Source organism: Melospiza melodia, chromosome 2 (assembly GCF_035770615.1).
Source record: "Melospiza melodia melodia isolate bMelMel2 chromosome 2, bMelMel2.pri, whole genome shotgun sequence".
NCBI classification, from domain to species: Eukaryota; Metazoa; Chordata; class Aves; order Passeriformes; family Passerellidae; genus Melospiza; species Melospiza melodia.
In genome coordinates, this window is record NC_086195.1 from 9,540,552 (window position 1) to 9,560,387 (window position 19,836).

General features: G+C 43.0%; 1 protein-coding gene across 1 annotated transcript; it reads right to left on the minus strand.

Moving 5' to 3' along the window:
* Positions 1 to 572: 572 nt before the first annotated feature.
* On the minus strand, positions 573 to 18,801 carry XK (X-linked Kx blood group antigen, Kell and VPS13A binding protein). Its single transcript, XM_063182136.1, has 3 exons — positions 18,497 to 18,801; positions 10,103 to 10,365; positions 573 to 4,471 (listed from the first exon to the last, which is right to left on the minus strand). Exons 1-3 carry the CDS (start codon positions 18,739 to 18,741, stop codon positions 3,645 to 3,647), a joined length of 1,335 nt encoding a protein of 444 aa, XP_063038206.1. The 5' UTR covers positions 18,742 to 18,801; the 3' UTR covers positions 573 to 3,644.
* Positions 18,802 to 19,836: the final 1,035 nt, after the last annotated feature.

Below are 19,836 nucleotides of genomic sequence, written 5' to 3' on the forward strand. Positions count from 1 at the left end.
CTCATGTAAGTGATGTACACATATTACAACTTGTCACAATGTATCTAATTACACACATATTTAAAAAATATATGTCTATTTTATCTATTTAAATTTAGAAATACACGTGTTGCAAAGTTTTTGTTCATTCCTATCCCTCCACAAAAGTCCTCAGTAATGATTTTGCTAGATACTCCCAGGGTCAGATATAAGTATATGGTAAATCCAGATGAATGTAAAACAAGTGTGCAGAGAAGAAGTTGAAATATTCTTTATAAGGTAACAATTTCTTCCCAATTCTCAATGTAAACCAGTAAATATTCTCACACTGACAATGAGTAAGCTATACTAATCTTGTTCCATAGAACACTGGCCTCTTAAACTGCCCCCCCCCTTACAAAATGTTTTTCTAAACAGCAATGGAAGCATGGGGGTAAAGAGCTCCCAAATCAATCACAGATTAATTCTTCTGTCAGGTCTTCTTGAAAACATTTCTGCTGCTATGAGGTGACAGATGACAGCGTGCTCTTTTACCTTTACTTCGGATTTCTTGAAAGCAGCACACTAAGAACTGACACCAACACAACTTGAAGGATAGTTTCAACATTTTAATTGCTGCTGTTTTACAAGTATAAAAGAAAACCCATGTGTCAGATCTTGTATACTCTTATACACACAAATAACCCTTGCTGAGCCATCCTTTGTGTGACTCAGGACTACTCAAAAGAGTAGAGTTGTCAGCAGTAGCCCTAAATCCTTCCATGGAACACGCAGGCTCCTCTAACATTAAGAGAGGAGAGTAAAAGCACAGTGAACTTGCAGTAAGAGATCACTCACTCATACATAGACATTGTACTCATACTCTCATGTCTCATGTCCTCTCCATGCAGCCACTGGATGTACTGATAACAACACCCTCCATTATCTGGAGAAAAACTGCCTCTCCCAGCTTTACAGCACACTCAGAAAAAGCAGCTGCTCCCTTCAAGCCCTGGTCTGACACAGCATCGTTGTGTCTCCCTCCTGCACCTTTCCACCAGCTGGATAAACCACCCTGGGCCATGGTGACACCAGGCACAGCAACAGCCCCCCGTGCAGGAGGAGTGTTTGAACTGTATTTGGTTATTCTGCACAACTAAGGCAAAACCATAGGACAGCAATAGAACCCATATAAACTCTTTTTTTCCCCTCTCATAACAGTGATTTCAATATTCATCTCCCTATGCATGCACTTCAGGAGACTGGTATAAAAATAAGAAGTAATGTGACAGCCACTCTAAATATGCATCTAGAGTCTTCTGTGAGGTGTAATGGCACTCACTGTGTATTCATCCTGGGCTCCTGGCTCTGCACCTCTCCTACATTTGCCTTCACTGTGGCACCAACCTGGCTGAGGTTTGTGAAGCTTTCACTGTTTCCAAATGGCACAATCACAACTGCACCACCACTTACAGTGTCCAAACTCTGCTTTAAGCTCTCCCTTTAGATAGGAACTACTACTACATATGAAGCCACTTTTAAAATTTTCCCCCAAAGACTAACATTTCTGACCTGGGTACATCTGTAGATAGGCAGCCACTGTAATTCCCTGATTATTGATATTGATGAGTGTCCAGCTATAAAGACAGATACTCAGTTTTGGCTAGGAACACCAGAAAATTTGAGCCACTGGGCTGAACTCCACAGGTTTGGAAGAAAAGGTTACCTTCTCTCTTGCTCCTTTAACTCTCCACTGAAAAAGAAAAAGCAATAATATTTTACATCTAGAAAAGCACAGAGAAATCCTGTACTGTACTTTCACATACAGAGGTACAGAGAAACACCCTTGTGTCTTCAAGGAGTCACTTCACTATTCTTTTCTCCTCTCCTCAGAGAAATTAGAATGGAGGTGTTTGGTGTCTTCCCCAGATATGAGGCACATTCCCATGGCAAAATCAGGCCAACAATCCCATTACCACCCACCAATAATTTAATGACATCTACGTACACATACCATACATAGACACATATTTAGCAAAATGAAAACATAACTCCATAATAAAACTGAAATATGAAGACATTCATTTACACTGTAGTAAAGAAAAAATAAAAGCAGGTTATGTCTTTGCAGCACTGCAGGTGACATATTTCATTAAAAATGACCCCAGACCTGAGTTTGAGACACTTCTAAAACAATTATGATGATGTCATCCCTATTAAGAACTTCACATCCTGCATGAGGACAGAATGGAGACTAAGCTTCAAGCACTGGGGGATGCTTTGGTCATCAATTATTTGTTTCCATGAGCAGCCATAATGTGTAACACTCAAAAGAAATGTTAGGAAGGTGCTAAGCAAACAAAGTGCAAAATGCTTTCACTTAATTTGTGAAAATACACATGGGTCTGTGTATTTTCACTAAATTCTTGTGTGTTCATCTGCTAAAGCTTTCTCAGAAATTTAAAAAATACAGAAACACTTTTATTTGTGGTGATGTATTGCTGAGAACAAAATGTCAATGACTTCCATTTTCTCTTTCATACTTCAGTATCAGGGTTGTGATACTTCTGAGGTAAAGAAGTCAGAGGGTTTTGAATTAATGATATTAAACTAATCATAACAAATCACAGCTCAAAAAAGAAGGAACCAGTGTCTTCTATGCAAGTACAAAAAGTCAATGAGCTGCCTACTTGGGGCACTACCAAACCCCTGATGATCAGGGAAGTGCTCATCTCTCTAACTTCAGCCATCTAAAAGTCAGATGGACAGTCATAACTAATTGTGAAGGCATCTGGTTAACACTGAGTAACAGGTCTCCAAAGAGTGATTCCTATCACCTATTTTGAAAAGGGTCGAGTCACTCCCTGGAGATGTGCACTGGAGAGCACCTACATGACTGGTACACACTGTCTGTCCAGCCTTAGATATTTATATAAAATGAACACCACCCTGACACCAAAACATCACAAAGTATTAAAGAAATAATAATGAAAGAAAAATGAGCTATTCCAGAACATCACAATTAATGTGTTAAATTTACTTCCCTTACTAACAAGCAGTAAACATGAAGGGTGAAACAGTGCAAAGCCAATAACCCCTCTGTCCATCCTCAGAAACAGCCACATTTCTGTGTCTGTGCTGGCTAATTGGCTGTTTCGTGGCAACCCAGACTACAGTGCATTGTGCAAGTCCAATTCTACTACCACTGAGAGAAGTATTATCTTATTACACTGATTAGAGTGTAAAATAGTCTGCAATTTGATCAAAGCAGACCACAGCTACAATCCATACATAGTCCAGGTCTAAGCTCTGTTTCCATGCTAGGGTGGCATGCCATGGGACATCATGTCTGAAATAAAAGTCATTGCCTTCCATCCTCAGACTTCCTGAGTAAGGTGAGCATCACGACAGTTTCTGAATGATGTCTCCAATAATGACTTAAAATCAGCATGTGACAATAAACATGTGTGCAAAAAGGCTCTGAAATAGAAATCTACAAACAACGATTGCTCTCCATACACAAACACAAATACACTGCTCTCCACAAAAACAGGCATGTCAGCCATCATGCAGTGCTACATCTGCAAGAAAGAAATCCTACCCACAAGACACAATGTCTAAGATACACAATGCTCCCAGCAGGTGATCTGCCACCTTCCAAAGGCACCTACTTGCTTCCAATTGCACTAGGCATTGGAAGAAACACTTTGATGGATATTCCTGTTTTGAGAATCTATTGTCTTGCTACTGCCCCGTGCTTCATCAGTGTTTTCAGGAGATTTTATCACCACCTTGCCTGTCAGTAGAGAGGATTTTTGATGCTGGCAAATTAAGTAGAGAATCTTGAAACAGGACAACAAAGCTTCCGTAACACTGGAGGAGAAAAGTTTTTTGCACGGGTGACAGAACTGGTAGAACACCAACATGAAGAAGATGCCCATGCAGTAACCTATGAGGAGCTGCAGGAACAGCATAGGGGCACAGACATAGAGGTAGAAGTCTGTTCTGTAGATGTACCACATGAGCAGGAGGAAGGCGTTCTCCATCAGCCGCACGATGTAGTACACGGTCATGCGGTACCAGTTCTGCGACTTGCTGATCAGGTCGGGGTCGCTGAGCTCCACCTGCGCTGCCGACCAGCAGAACATGTTAATGCCAGCGTACAGGAACGTGAGAAGGCACAGGACGATGGTAGTGCCCAGCCTGCTCAATTCCTTCTCTATATTCTCAGGAAACGGCGACTTGCTAAGCCAGAAGAGAATCCAGGGGTAGAGGAAGAACCCTAAGAAATTCAGCAGCACGACGACAAAAACCCAGATTTTAAGGACTGAACCGAAAAGCACCAGCACCGTGACTCGTGTGGCGATCTCAAAGCTCCTCCACATGAATATGCAGAGGTAGGCGGCAGGTTTCACACGGACATTGTAATCGTCGTACTTTATCTTAATGGCCAGGATGTTGCAGCGTAAGGCGCCGTAAACGATCGAGAGGAGAGAGAGCACCATAAAAACACCTACAAACAGAAAAGACAAATCAGGACCTTCATCTTTGTGAAAAATGCATGTATTTTATGATTGGCTTTTCGCAAATATTAAAATGAATATTATATGTGTTGTGTTAGAAAGTAATGCTGTATTAATTCTCTTAAGTACTGTGTTAAATATAGTTTTAGGCTATAAAAAAATTGTTAAAATAGAAACTATGCTATGTAAGATGCTTTGTTTAATAAGAAGGGCTTGCAGCGAGACAGCAGCCACAGGACACCTAAATCTTTCAGAGAAAGGGAATTTATTGCCTTCTTATCAGAAGAAACGAACTTCTTCCCGCCTTAGAGGCGCTGTTAGGATTAGAAGGAAGAAGCTGACACTGACCAGACGGAATCCTGTGTTTGAACGGAATTTATGCATCATGTATGAGGTGTATGAATATGCAACGAGCTGTTGTTCTTAAGGGCTAGTCCTTTGTCAACGTGTGTCCTTTTTTGGGCTCGGATGCCCAGAAAAAGGTACCCGGACATCTGTAACTCTTTGGTTTTTATTGTCTCATATTGTCCTAATTCAATTTGTCCAAATTGTTATTACTCTAATTGTGTTACTATTCTTTTTAACCATTTTATTACCATTAAACTTTTAAAAATTTTAGAAATAAGTGATTGGCGTTTTTCACAATCTTAGCAGCAGGCATTGCATCTGCAGTCATTGTCACCGCACTCCTGGGGATTCCCAGCAGGGTGTAATGCCACAGGAGCCATTCCCAGCCCTACTTGTGTGAAGGAAATGAACTCTACCCCAGCAAAACCCAGCACATGACTCTAATCCTACCTCCTATTTTGGTCCTGCTTGATGCTTATTCAGGAAGCTGGTGAGAACAAGAAGGTACTCAGCAGCCATAAGTGCCTGTCCCTCCTCCCCGTGCCCAGGGCTGTCCTTGGTAATTTCACAGCCCAGTCATTACAGTACCCAACTTGCTCCCTAACTCCCACAGCACTCCACAAGGAACACGGGTGCTACTCCCTTTCCACGCTGATGAAAAACTGCAAAATAGAAGCTGAAACTTTGGAGTAACTTGGACATGCAGATAACTTGGTGCTTGTGAAATTCTGTGTCAGAGCAAATCACAAAAAAGCTATGTGATACAGCTCAAAATTGAAAGCTGAAGGAATTTAAACCCAGCACTGTCCCAGTTGTCTCTGGCTATGCAGAGATATTTACTCACCCGCATGCACTGTGTTTTCCTATACATCAATTTTATTTATACACTAATCTGTATCATGCATTAAAAAAAAAAAAAAAACTCCTATTAAAAATGTCTTTAAATTCAGATCAATTTTCAGCACCTCCCACCTACCCAGAATCCCTGAAAGGAAAGTTTCACATTTAAATTCTGCAGAAAGTGAAGGCAGAGACCGGATGTTACCTGGCACGGCAGGAGGGCATCCTGTCTTGCCTTATAAAGTAGGTACAAATGTACATGAATACTGAACACTGAGAATAAACAAAGTGCTAACTGCCCACAGGTTTTTTTGTATTTGCATGTACAATTATATAAATATTTGTTCACAATTTTTACTAACATGCTGAATAGCTGATATTGCCTCAGATATAATAGAGTTTGGAATTCCTAATTATGTCAATTACATTTGCAATGCTTAGCAACCAGTGTTTTCTGCAGCCTTCAATTGGTTTGTGTGCCAATATCCTACAAATAAACATTTGTATCCTATAAATAAACTGAATTCCCCATTTTGCTATAGCTATATGGCCAAAATTATCAGGGGTTGGGGTTTTTTCCTAATTATAAGTCACTAATTTCTAAGCAATCCTTTGGGAGAAACAAGTGTATTTTAAGACCTCTAATAACTTTCTAAGAGAATTTTCTCTATCATTTCAGCTAATCTCTTTTCCATTATGACCCACAAACACCTCTGAATTACTTTGGAAAATAATTAAGTCTTTATATCTAATTTCCCAAGGCACTCAGTAAGGTGAAAAGCATTTATCATTTTATATGGTAATTTTGTACATGCCAGTTTGGTGGTGGATATATTCTCTGAAAATGTTTATGCTGAAATTGTTTGTAGGTAGCCAGTAGTTTTTACATCTTTCTTACAGCACTGAATGATATCTCTGATAATAACTTAAAATAATCATGTGACAGTAAACCTATGTGCAAAAGACACATAGAGCTGGGCATTTTTAATTGTTATGTCTTGGAAAAACATCAGGTGAAAGCAGAAGAGCAGGTGAGTTCAGTCAAGAATATTGCTTGATGTCCTATGGCTTTTTACAAAATCTGTCCTGTAGTTTTGAGCTGTGAAAGAACATAAATTCCAGCAGCTCATGAAGCAAAAGAATGTTCTCAGAGTAAAGGAACATAAAGATGTACCCACTGGAGACTGAGTGCTGCTGTGCTGGAACTCTGCTTGCTTTCTGCTTGGACAAGCTGAAACATTGATCTTATTCCCATTTTCACTTTAGGGAATCTATATTAATCTCAAACCTATCTTGTAAACTCAAGCCTTCAAAAGAGGCACTTCTTCATTGATAGAAAATAAGTCGTGCTGACTCTGGTTAAACACACTAGCCCAGTCCTACTCCTTTCCTAAAAGCTCATCATTGTCACCAAACCTTCAGTTCAAACATAATTTATAACTCTGTGAGAAAGATAGTTTGAAGCAACCACAAAGGGAAGTACCAGTGGGTGACACTGTTGCTTTTACTCATCCTGAGCAGGGAAAGAAATTAAATGTAAAAGGAAAAGTATTTTCCCCTGGAACATTTCCAAATCCTCCAACAGTCCTTATAAAGGTGGCCTTTCTCTTCTTCCTTCCTCTTCCCAAAAGTGTTTTTCTTACAAATGAGAGGTAGACACTCACAGAGTCATCCGGGGAGGCACTGATTTGCTTTGTTGTGTTTTGTTATTACATCTGAAGTCCTTAAACAACCTGGTCCTTCCCACTTCAGAAACTGCTAAGACAGTGAATTCTGCTCTAGACGAGCTACCTCACAAGTACCACTGAGATCTATTATAGATACTATAGTTATATGTATACAAAATAGAGCTAGGACTCAGGCTAATACATGTGGGTTTCCAGTGTTGTATTACATCCAACACTTTTACACTTTTCATAATAAACAGTCACCAAAGCTTTATGTTGCTCATAACTAACCTCAAGAGCTGGTCCTGCTTTGGCAGCCCTCTAGTTGTCTTGATCTTACGTTCTTGACAGACTGTGAAATGACAATTTTGAAGAATGCCAGACACTGGCAAGACCCCAATAATCCAGAAGAAAACATCCAGAGAAATTAATGAATGCCATGAAAAACACAAGAAATTTGCAGCATGGCTCTGACAAACGGCTCAGCAAGGATGAATGTTCTTTTCAGAAGTGTTCAAGCCAACACTGGAAGCAATAAGGAGTTTCAAACAGATTTGAAAGGGAAGTGCCATGCCCCCAGCATGATGGTAAAACAGCTTCAGGTTCTCAGGTGATAGCAAGCAACTTCATTACCCTGAACAAGCAGAATTTATACAGAATGGCAAGGAATGTAGGAATCCAGAAAAATAACAGACTGATGAGGAGACAAGACAAAATACATGGAAATCAAAATACAAGACAATGATCATTATAACAGATGCAAATGGAGGAGAGCCTGAAATTTGGAGGACCAATGTCAAAGAACAGGGAAGCTGAAGACATCTGAAGTGTGGAATAAGAACTGGGCTGGCTGGATAAGAGACACACAACAAGAATATGGCTAGGACTCTTGTTTTTTGATGAATGACCTCTAACAGACATTGACACCTTTCCTAACACTTTCTTTTCCTTTGCATTTCTGTATTTTAGAATTACATCTGTATGGAGATGCTTCTGGGAAGCATGAAATAATTGCTGCATTTGCAAGTGGGTTTACCAAACTCTGGTGAGCCAGCTTATCTCTGGTCATTTCACCCAAGGAATGTCACTTATCAGTTTGTGATTACAGCTTATCTCAGCAGAGATAAGCTAGAAGAAATAGAGCATTACAAATGATTATTAAATATGCAATTCTCTGATCATCTAGAACACAGGACTTCTCTTTGGAAATCATGACCAGTAAGGCCAAAACCAGTAATAAAAGAAAGACAATATAAAGGTGACCTTTCTCAAGCAAATGCCATCTACAGCAAAGTGACTGGAAATTTTGCTAATTGCACTGTTCAGCAGAGGATTCAGTCACACTGTCTCCATCCCACATCACAAGTGCCATGGTTATTTGAAGGACCCACCTTAGTTATGAAGAACTCAGGGACTCAAAGGAGTAATGTCTCACTCAGGAACTGGAAGGAGTAATGTCTTCCAAGAAACTACTGCTATGATGTTCTAGTTTTGGCTGGGATAGCATTAATTTTTTTTCTAGTAGCTGATACAGTGCTGAATTTGGATTCAGTATGAGAATAATGTTGATAACACACTGTTTTAATTGTTGCTCAGCAGTGCTTTAAGTCAAGGACTTTTCCGTTTCCCATGCTCTGCCAGGGAAGAAGTACACAAGAAGCTGTGAAGAAGCACAGCCAGAAGAGATGACCCAAACTATCCAGAGGGATATTCCATACCATTGGTATGATACTCAGTGTATTAACTGGGGAGAGTTGTCTGGGAGGAGCCAGTTGATGCTGGGGGATGGTTTGTGCATCACTTGTCTTTCTTGGGCTTTATTCTTTTCCCTCTCTCCCTCTACCCTTCTCTGTCCCCTTCATTACTACTACTGTTTTGATTATGATTATTATTATTATTACTATTATTATTACTATTATATTTTACTTTATTTGAATTAGTAATTGCACCTTACCCTCAGCCTCCCTAGCTGTGTAAAGATCCTCTCAGGGCCTTAGAGATACAAGAGCTATTTAGCATTTCAGTGGAAATGCACCTTCAAGTTCACACAGGTGCCAAAGTCCTTTCTCACCCTGAAAAGCTGTTTGTCCCAGGGTGGTTCCCCATTTAGCAGTGTGCCAGAAAACCAAGAGCATATCATAGAAGCAAGATGCTGAGTGCCACAGTAAGACAGATGTGTCCTGGTAAGCCCATGTTGGTGAAGGTTTAACAGCTTGGGTCCAGAGATGAGATGACCACAGTTGCATAGCAGCTTACTGAGTCCTGCCTTTTGATTCCAGAATCAGAGTCTGGCACAAGTAAAGACAGTTCATGTTCTCAGTTCATATTTAAAACTGCACTCCTAAAAGTATATCTTCCCTGAGGCAGCATGACAAAACATGCTCTGCAGTGTACTCCAAGGAATTTTCCAGAAAGTTTTGCTCAAAAATCAAAATGGAATAGAGGTAATTTTTAAAATTCTTCAGGCAGACAGCTCATGGAGTTAGGGTTAGGGTTAGGGTTAGGGTTAGCTCAGTCCCTCCAGCTGCCTCTCTCTCATACCATAATGGTCACTTTATCAAATCAGTGTTTTTACAGCACCCAAGTGTGCTACAGAAGGTGTCATAGTCTAAAACACGACGATATAAACTTGAAAGCAACATCAGCATCAAAAGCTACCAGGGAGATGAAACCCATTGCAGAATGCTTGGTTCTTGTGCAAGGCAGCTACAACTGACTGCCCTCCCACCCAAACACCAGAAAGGTCATAGCAACAGCTCCACCTACTTCTGGCCACGGTGACCTCCTGCTGCAGGACAGAGATGTAGAGCTGGAGCGTGAGCTGGGGCGCTGAGCCCAGGAAGGCCTGGATGACAGAGACCCTGCTGAAGGCAGACCTGTGTGTGTGCAGCTTGCCCTCAGTCTGTCCCACCTCCTTCTCTACTTCTTCTGAGTGCCCATCCTTGGGCAGCTGCCTCTTCTTGGTGATGCTCACATAGGGATCTTCAACTCTGCCAGCATGGAAGTAAATGTAGAGGGCTTCCACACACCTACAAGCAAACAAGGAGATAGAGTAACAGGGAAAAATGAAAGAATGAAAGGTCTCCCCAGTTCCTGGCATTCTAAGCAGTCACATACTAAGGCCTAAGACATTTTTTCATAGAGCAAAGCCTGCAGGTTTTCTCCTCCTGGTAAACTTGGAATATGACAGATTTCATTCTTTAAAACAAAAATTACATGTTACTAGAGGGCAGGAACCTGGCAGTGCCCTTTGGGCTGCTTGTAGTACTCAGATTTGAGAGGAGGTTTAATTATTTTCTATGAGCAGCCCTTGCTCTCTGCTATCCCATTAAAGTCCTTAAACTGCTCATCCACTACAAGGATGCCAAACCCAGGACCTAAATTGGAAGCGTGTTTCTTCAGCTACTCATGTATTTTTCTTTATGTTATTGATACATCTGTGACATGCTAATGGGACATGGCAATAAACCCACTTTTCATACCTTTGCCTTAAAACATCTGAAGGGGGAAGCTTGGGGCATAAGCAGGTGCACACACCTCAAAACTTTACCAAGCAATGGTTCAAAACACCAGTAACATGCAAGACCAGTGAGAAGGAGCAGTTTTGAGCCTCACAACCCTTGAAATCAACATTATTTTTTTTGAAGGCACAAGAATAGGAGCTTTAGTTCTCAAGTGGGCCTATGTTTACTGTTCTGTTAAAGAAATATTAAACATAATCTGGCAAAAAAAGATTCTAACTCAGAAGATGCAGTGTTTCCAGCTGCTGCAGCTCTTCAAACTTTAAACACAGTGGGAGCCAAAGCCTCTTGTTTATACAGGTCTAACTTACTGCCAGCTAACTCCCAAGGAACAAACTGGTGCCAGCACATACACTTCTGCTCATAAATTACATATTGTTACACTATTTGCTGCCTTCACCCACGCACAGAGATAAATCCATACATTTGGGAGAGAACAGAAAAGGTTGTCTCCAGAAAATGCTGCAGCAACAAGGACAATCTGGGTCCTGGAGTATAAAGGAAGATAACAGCCCAGAGAGATATCTGCAAGGAAAGAACATCTTCCTCAACTTCCTTCCAATGATTGCTTTTTAACTGGCTAAATCTTTATGAAAACTAGTTCATAGTCTCCATAAAGTTTACTCATGAGGAGTAGTTCTAAGAGAACTCCTTGGGTTTGAAGGTGTCAAGGTCAGGCTTGGGCATCAAGCAGGACCCAAAACACACGGGGAAATAAATATTCGCCCTTGTCTAGGAAGTAATAACAGCAGGGAACAGGTGAAATCACAAGATGAAGGGGAAGGGAGAAGAAAAAAAACAAACTTCTGTTTAATTTAATTAACTTTACTTCATTTTTTTTCTAATTGTACCACTTGCAAGTTTCAAACGCTCTAGATGAAGTGATTGTGAATCACTATTCCTGATTCACTAGGCTTCAGCTATCATTATGACTAAAGCTGTTCAACATTCCTGCTGCTCTGAATGCTCCATTCACAGAGGTGACTTTCTGTCTTCCCCCATTAATCTTTTCACTCCCTGTCAATCTTGTTCCACATGAAAGAATACATATAGCCAAAATAAAAGTGTGAAAAATTAATAAAGCACTGTGGCTTTATGAAGCAAGCATAGATTCTGAAACCAACAAATTGATTTTATTCCAAAAAGAAAGATCCCAGACCATTTTTGTCTCATTTAGTATTCACAGCCATGCATTCAACCTGAGCTGAGGGCAAGTCTGAGTATATTATGGAGAACTGGATCTCAGCATCAGGCTCTGAACTCTTGCTGTGTGTGATTAGAAGCAGATATAGTCTAGGGACCCATCAAAAAAAATATGTAGTGATCCCATTAAGGAGATCAGATTTATGAGACTACTGACAATAGCAAACATTATAACCAACCAAACTCAGAGTTTTGGAGCAAGCATTTGATTTTTATTTATTAGCTGGATATTAAGGGGCAGGATATTGTTTGTGATGGGGATTTTTCGACCATACAGAAAAGCAAACATAATGTGAAATGGTCTGATAAGCAAACCTTAGAGCTAAATGGGGCTTTTACCACTACAACAGAGTGATAAAAAATGCTATATGCAAGCATTCAGATTACATTGATAATGATGCCCATTTTCTCCCAGGCCCTGCCAGTCCCATGCAAGAGTGTTTCTGGAAGTCAGGCCTTCTGGGACAAATAACAAATGCATTCAGCTGGTGCCACTGCCCAAGCAACTGCTTCCAGCAGGAGCAGACTTTCAGCTGACACACCAGAAAGAACAAGCACAAATCTAAAGGTTTAAGGAGTAGAATGTGGGAGGGGCACAGGCACTTGAATGACCTTGCAGATTAGAAGGGTCCAGAATTGTGATGAAGAATCAATGCAGATCTTGTTGCTGTGTCAGACTGTGGCTTTGCCCATGCAGCACATGCTGAGGTGTTGGGCATCCTGTCTTTAAATGAACTGCCTGGCTTGCTCTTTTTAGCATGAAATACAACTAAGAGACAAAGCAAGAAGGGGATTGTTTCATGGCAGCTTTCTCCCACAGTTACAAGCTCCTGCAGCATGGTGAATTCCACAGAATCCCTCACTGCTGCTCTGCTCCAGAGGGACAGGGGTGGGAGATCCCAACTTCTGCACAATCCATCTCCTGCAATGATGTTTAGGGCCGCTTCAAGAGCCCTTCACATGGTGTCAAGGGCAGAAGACAAGCAGCTGCCTGTGTCCTCTGCATGTAAGGCATTGCCAACCACAGCACTGGCTGTGCAGGAACTAAAATTGCTCTGAGAAAAAAAAGTCAGATCTACTTTCTAGAGTGAAAGTTAAGAGGTAAGAAAATGAGGGTGCTGTTTTCTCCCCTGCTGCCATATCCTGGCAGAAAGAAGAGCCATACTTTTCCAGGGATCCTGATGGTGCTCACAAAGAGTGATTCAGCCCCAACACATTTGTCTTCTACACAGTAAGTAGGAGGAATAATCCTACCCTTATATACTTGCTGAGAGTGAGCACCTCAGTCCCTCTTTTATCATGGATGCGTGGGATTGGAACACAGGCAAAATAATGGTGGTGTGAAAAGGGAGAAGGCAATGAAAACAGGGAACTTTCCACACCCAACCAGCACTCCAAGAACAAATGGCTATGTGAGACCTATCCATACACACCCTCTGTAAATGTACAAGTAGATTTCTCTGATACATAATTTTCACTAATTCCTTCTCTTTAGAGAAATATGCAAGAGACTTGTCAGTCCTGCAGATTTACTTACCTGCACCAGGCAAAGATCTGCTCCTCACTCACTGTTCTACCTTTTACCTGCACTGATTTCCTGTTCACCTCACCATGGACACCTAACACATCTGCTCAAGAACAAAGGGAAGAAAATAGCCTGAAGAGAGTTTAGATATATTCTTCCCATCTGGAAAAGGGGGAGACACATCAAGAGTTGTAAAGTTTAAAGCTAGGAGGATCTCCTACAGTGAGATCTGCTGATGAAGTCTTACAAGGAAGGGAAGTTTTTAGACCTGTTCTATTTTGAACTTTTAAGCAGGTCACTAGCAAAGAGAGACTACTCACAAGGGACAAGGTTTCTGCACAATGTCACTGAAACAGTATCTGCACCATTAGAGCTTATTAGATTTCAAACTGCAGAATTAGATCCCCAAAACATGAATGATTGTAAAAAAATTGAGGGTTTTGTTTTTTCTTTTTTTTTTTTTTTTTTTTTACTTCCTGCAGCTCACAGAATCAAACTTTGGCCATATCATCAGCTCCTCTGGCAGTTTGATACAAGCTTCCTCCTGCATCTGCTGGGCTGCTGTCTACATGGTACATGTAATTGTTTCTCCTCATGCCTTGAGAAACAAAGCCTGATCCCATTAAAAAAAAAAAAGTCTATTGTTTATATCCTTGTCCTATCATAACCTGAGGAAAACAGTCATTAGTGTTCTATATAGGGGGCCTGTTATATTTACTTGAGATTTGTTTTGCAGGAGTTCATCCTTCTGCTGAGCCAGCCCTCCCCTGATTTCATCTCCTCACGCAGAACAGGCTGGGCTCACACTGCACTAACAGAGCTCCAGTAACAGAGTTCCAAAGACACCTGCAGTCACAAAAACTTCCCTCTCCATGAAGCTGGTACCAGAAGGAAGCACTGCCAGGTTCACACCAGCTGGTTTTGATGATGCCAGTTCAGTAGAGTCTTCAGTAAATCAGGTGGGAGCAGTCCCCGTATCCAGCAGACTCACAGTCCCAGCACCACCAACATCCCCAGTGTGTGACTAAGCCCAGACTGGCCAAGTCAGTTTGTTGGAAATCTGCACTTCAGCTCTTGAACTTTTTGTTACTTGAAGAATTGAAAAGGGCAAGCTGGTTAACAGGGAGTTCTGTGGTGCCTATCATGAAGGGTAAGGACAAAAGGAGGCTCAGGAGGAACATTATCACTCTCTGCAACTCTTCAGGAGGTTGTACTGAGGTGGGGATCAATGTCTTCTCCCAAGATAATAAGAGACAGGACAAGAAGAAATGGTGTAAAGTTGGTCCAGGGGAGGTTCAGGTGGATATTAGTAAAGATTTTTTCACTGAAAGAGCAGTCAGGAATTGGAATAAGCTGCCCAGGGAAGTGGTGTGAAGCACCACCATGCTTAGGAATGTTCAAAAGCATGTGGATGTGGTGCTCATGGACATGGTTTAGTGGTGAACAAAGTGGTGCTGGGTTATCAGCTGGACTCAGTGATCTTAGAGGTCCTTTCCAACCTAAACAATTCCCCGGTTCTCTGAGGGGTTATTTACACTTAGAAGAAATCCTTAAGTGTAGAGCAGTACACCAGCAAAACTACATCCAGTAATTATGTATTGGAATTGCAGCAGTGCTTCAAATCTCAAGGTGACTTTGGTGCTACAAGTGCCACCCAAATGAAGGGAACAAAGAGACAAACCCTAGCACAGGAGCAGCCTGAGCCAGAAAGCTCATCATGACCTTCCCTAGAGAAAAGACAAAAGTAATAAACCTCTCATTGACAATGGCTACTATTTTAAATATTTTTTTCTGTTATAATTTATTTAGTGTGGTAAAAGAATCTCCTTTCGCAAAAAAAAAAAAAAAAAAAAAAAAAAAACAACAAAAAACAAAACAAGAAAACAAACAACCAAAAAACCAAAACCAAAACCAAACAAAAAAACCCAAAACCAAACCTACCTGAATAAATCTTTTAAGCATCCAGACAAGTGCAGTCATAAGGAGTGGCATTGACCTGAAATGCTGCAGGAGTCCCCATGATGCCCAGAAACTGCAGTCACTTTGTTCCAGCCAAGTCTCTGCAGAGCCTCTGGCATGCCTGCATCCAAAGGATCACAGCCAGGCCACTAAGGGGAATGGGAATTTTGCTCTACAAATTGCTCTGAATTTATAGAGAAACTCCTAGGGAGTGGGAGAAGAAATTCAAAAAGGGTACATGAACAGCACACCAAAAGTCCTCTCTGGAAGAGGGATGCTACCTAATTTTAGTGCTTCCAGTGGCAGCAGCAGGACAGCGAGTGCCTCCCGAGCAGGTGGAGTGTGGGTGGCTGGGGAAGGTGGTGGCATGCAAGAAGGTTCTGTGAGAGAAAGTACTTTTTTTCCATCACTCAGATGATTCAAAATAGGCTGAATCATTTGGCTTGCAAGGCTAAATACCCTCCTTCCCTGCCAAGATATTCCCAAACTATTCCTCAAATCTAAAGGAGTTTTTTTTTTAAGGAAAAAAGGAAGGGGGGAAAAAAAGTAGATTTTAAGATGATGAATAAAAACTCACACAACACATTTGGGCTGATGGTAATGCAGTGCACTGATATCTGAGTATTTAAGTCTGAGCAGAGAAATCCTGACTGTGCTGTATCAAACAGAGATAGTCAAAAAGTTGTTGTTAAGTTTCTTTTAAAGCCCTCCAAAGCTGCCAGCCCTCTGTTGCACCATGTCATCCCACACAGCCTCAAGGTTCTTAAATGTTTCATTCCCCTGCCACAAGCAGACAGAGCCTGGGGGGGCTCCACTGTCTGTGTCCTAATTGACCTAATTTGACCCAGCCCTCCCTAAGCAGCCCTGGCCTGTGCTAGGGAGGCACAGGAGTCCCAGCAGGGAGGATGGAGCCAGGCTTCACACGAGGGAAGCAGATGACTGAGAGCAGCAGGATTCTCTGGAGCAAAGGAGCAGAGGTTTGCCTACAAGGATGGAGTAAAATGCTTCCAAGGACAATGGTCCTTTTCAGCTTACAAAAAGTAAAAGCCACAGTGCAGTGATGATACAGCCAAAATACTCTTTGCCTTCTAGCTATCACCCACACCTTGTGTCTATGCCAGTCCACACAGGGGAGGAAGCCCCCTTACAAAGCAGGGAAAGGGAAGGTATTTTGTGTGCTGAAAACACAACAATATTTACAGTGCAGAGCTATATCTGACAGGAAGCAATCAGTTTCCTCTTCTGACAGATATTACAATCTTTAGCTGCAGGAAGGCAAAGAAGGAAAAAAACCCAAACCCCAAAACCCTTTACTGTCTGTGTCAGATCATTTTGACTTCCCAGATGTTTGTGCTGTATCCTACAAACTGACAATTTCCCTAGAAGTAAAGAGAGCTTGGTTTGTATTAAACTTTTAATTTGTAGAATCCTTCCAGCCTTTAGTAGAAAATGATTTTTTCAGGTAGTATGAATGTACTACTCTATTTAATTGGTAATTATAATTCCAGTTATCCTGGGTTTAGAGAGAGGTCAGCATTCACCACTTTGTCATGCCTAAATGATGCCATGGGGACTATGGCATCATAGTCACTTGTGCTGTTGGCACAGCACATCCAGAACATCTCAAACCTCCTGGAAATGCTAAGTTTGTGAATCTTTGAGAAGGAAAAAGTGCAGAGTCAGCAACACACTAGAGGAGAGGACAGGGCTTTCATATGCTCACTGGTTTTACAGCACTGGCTGCAGCTGGGAGTACACCAGAGAGCAGGAACTACATTCTGCACAAGATAAGATTTGTGTTGTAAACTGAAAACTTGATGTTGAAAAAGAAACAGAAAGTCAAGTAATGCTTGGTGGTTGAGGTCAAAATATAAATCTATGTTTCTTTTGTATAACTGAAAAGAAGATCCTTCAATTTCTTCTTGTTCCTCAAATCCTTTGTCTGCTTCCTCACATATTCTGGCTTGACATTAGATTCTTTCCCTGTCTTACCTCAATAAATTGATTTAGAATAACAAAAGTCATGTACTTAATTTTTGATAGTTTCTTTCTCTTTGGTTCCTCTCTTATTTTCCAAAAATGTGGAAGCAGTTTGTTCTTTAGCTTTTAGAAAATCAGAGCTCTTTCAGAATTGTTAAACCACAACTTCAACATCTTTAAAATTTTAACAAAGCAAGCAAAACAGCATAGTTATAGAAGAAGTCAATGTTTTTGAAGTGTAAGATATTTTGTAACATCCAAACTGTTCACCTTTCCTTAGCGTGAACAAATCTTTCTTTTGCACACTATTTGGGAATTTCAAAAAGTTGGTGATACTTCTCCAAGCTACATAAACACTGCATTTAATTCCCTTTCTTTTTAAATAAAAGATTTGAGTATAAATTTAAAATTAATGCCCCCCAGAAACATTTTGTAGTGGAGTTGCACACTGCTGTAACTTTCCATCTATTTTCTTTTTTTCCTACGGGTATTTTCAGTAAGACATTGAACTGGAATAGAGAAAATCTCCAAAGCAATTTGGGGCGAGAATCTCACGTTTGGAAGGCAAAGCCAGACTAGAGCATCAGTGATGTTCCATGGGATGGGACGGGTGCTATCGTTGTGGAAGAAGGAGGCACAGAGGAGGAATCTCCCGTTCCCTCTTGGAAGCGCTGTGCATGAGGCAGCAGCGGACAGACACAACCATCAGCAAGAAGCCCCAGGGATGCAAACCCAGCGCAGGGCGGGACGCGGAGGGGCTCTGGCGGCTCCCCGGGCCCGGCAGGGCTGAGCCCCTTTCCCCGGGGCCAGGTTTGTGCCCGAGGCATTCCCAAGGGACTGTTCCTCCCGCGGCTGCGGCAGGACGCGGGAGCGGCGGAGCAGAGCGGGAGCGGCCCCGCCCGCACCGCGCCAAGGCCGGGGGGCTCCGGCCGCCCCCGGGCTCGGCCCCGGCCCCGGCGGGGACTCACCGACCTGACGAGCGGCCCCAGCTGCAGCAGGTGCAGCAGCAGCACCAGCGGGCGGTCGCGGCTCACGTCGCGGTGGATGAAGACCAGGCTGAGCTGCACCAGCGCGCAGGGAACGAGGGCGAAGAGCAGCGTCAGCGTCTGCCACATGCTGTTCCCCGTGTCGTGGTAGCCCGCGCTCAGGCACAGCGCGGCCACCGTCTCGGACATGAAGAGGACGAGGGAGACGAGGACGGAGCCCGGGAATTTCATCGCGGCGGCCGCCCAAGCCCGGGCCGCCCTGCAGCCGCCGCCGCCTTGCACCGGGGCCCAGTCCCCGGCAGAGGGAGCGCCGGGCTCGCCGCTGGCCCGCGGCCTCTGCGGCTCGGGGCTGGATCCGGGCTGGGGCTCGATCCCGACCGCGCTTGGATCCTGCCTGGCTCTGGATCCTGGCCGGGGCTGCACCCTGGCTGGGCTGAGAGCGGGGAAAGGTTTCCCGGCCGTGCTCGGGGAGCTCCCCCTCATCGTGTCTGCTTCAGCCGTCACACACAGAGCTGAACTGAGGGGGTTGGTGGCAAGGGGCGAGCGGGTGCCCCTGAGGGCGCTTGGTCAGGCTGGGGGATCGCACAGCCGCGGCATCGCTCGGGCTGGAGAGCAACCACACCATGGCACTGAGTGCCACGTCCAGGCATTGCTGAAGCCCCTCCAGGGACTGTGACTCCACCAAGGCTGGAGAAGAACCACGCCATGGCACTGAGTGCCACATCCAAGCTTTCCTGAAGCCCCTCCCGGGACTGTGACTCCACCAAGGCTGGAGAAGAACCACACCGTGGCACTGAGTGCCACCTCCAGGGACAGTGACTCCACCACTTCCCTGGGCAGCTCGTTCCAATGTCTAATCATCCTTTCTGTGAAGAAATTCCTCCTAATGTCCAACCTAAACCTCCCCTGGCGCAGCTTAAGATCATGTCCTTTAGTCCTATCACTGTTTGCTTGTGAGAAGAGACTGATCTCCACCTGGCTACACCCTCCTGTCAGGGACTTAGTGATAAAATAATGATCTGAAAGGAAGAGGCACGGGAAAAGTCTGTACAGGAAGAAAAGAACCCTGTGCAACAATAAAGGCTGAGAGATTATTTAATTAATAAACAAACAAGCCCACAACAAAACCAAACAAAGGCAGAAAAGGAGTTGTGAACCCAGGAGAGGCTCCCCTGACACACCCAGCTCAGAGCCCCTGATCAGGGCAGTGTGGCAGTGTCAGAGGTGCCCTTTTAGCTCTTTGCCAGGTGCCTCTCTTGCTTGCCAGACCTTTTCCTTTAAAGGCTCCCTGGGCCACAGAACCCTGAGCCCTGCTGTGACACCAGC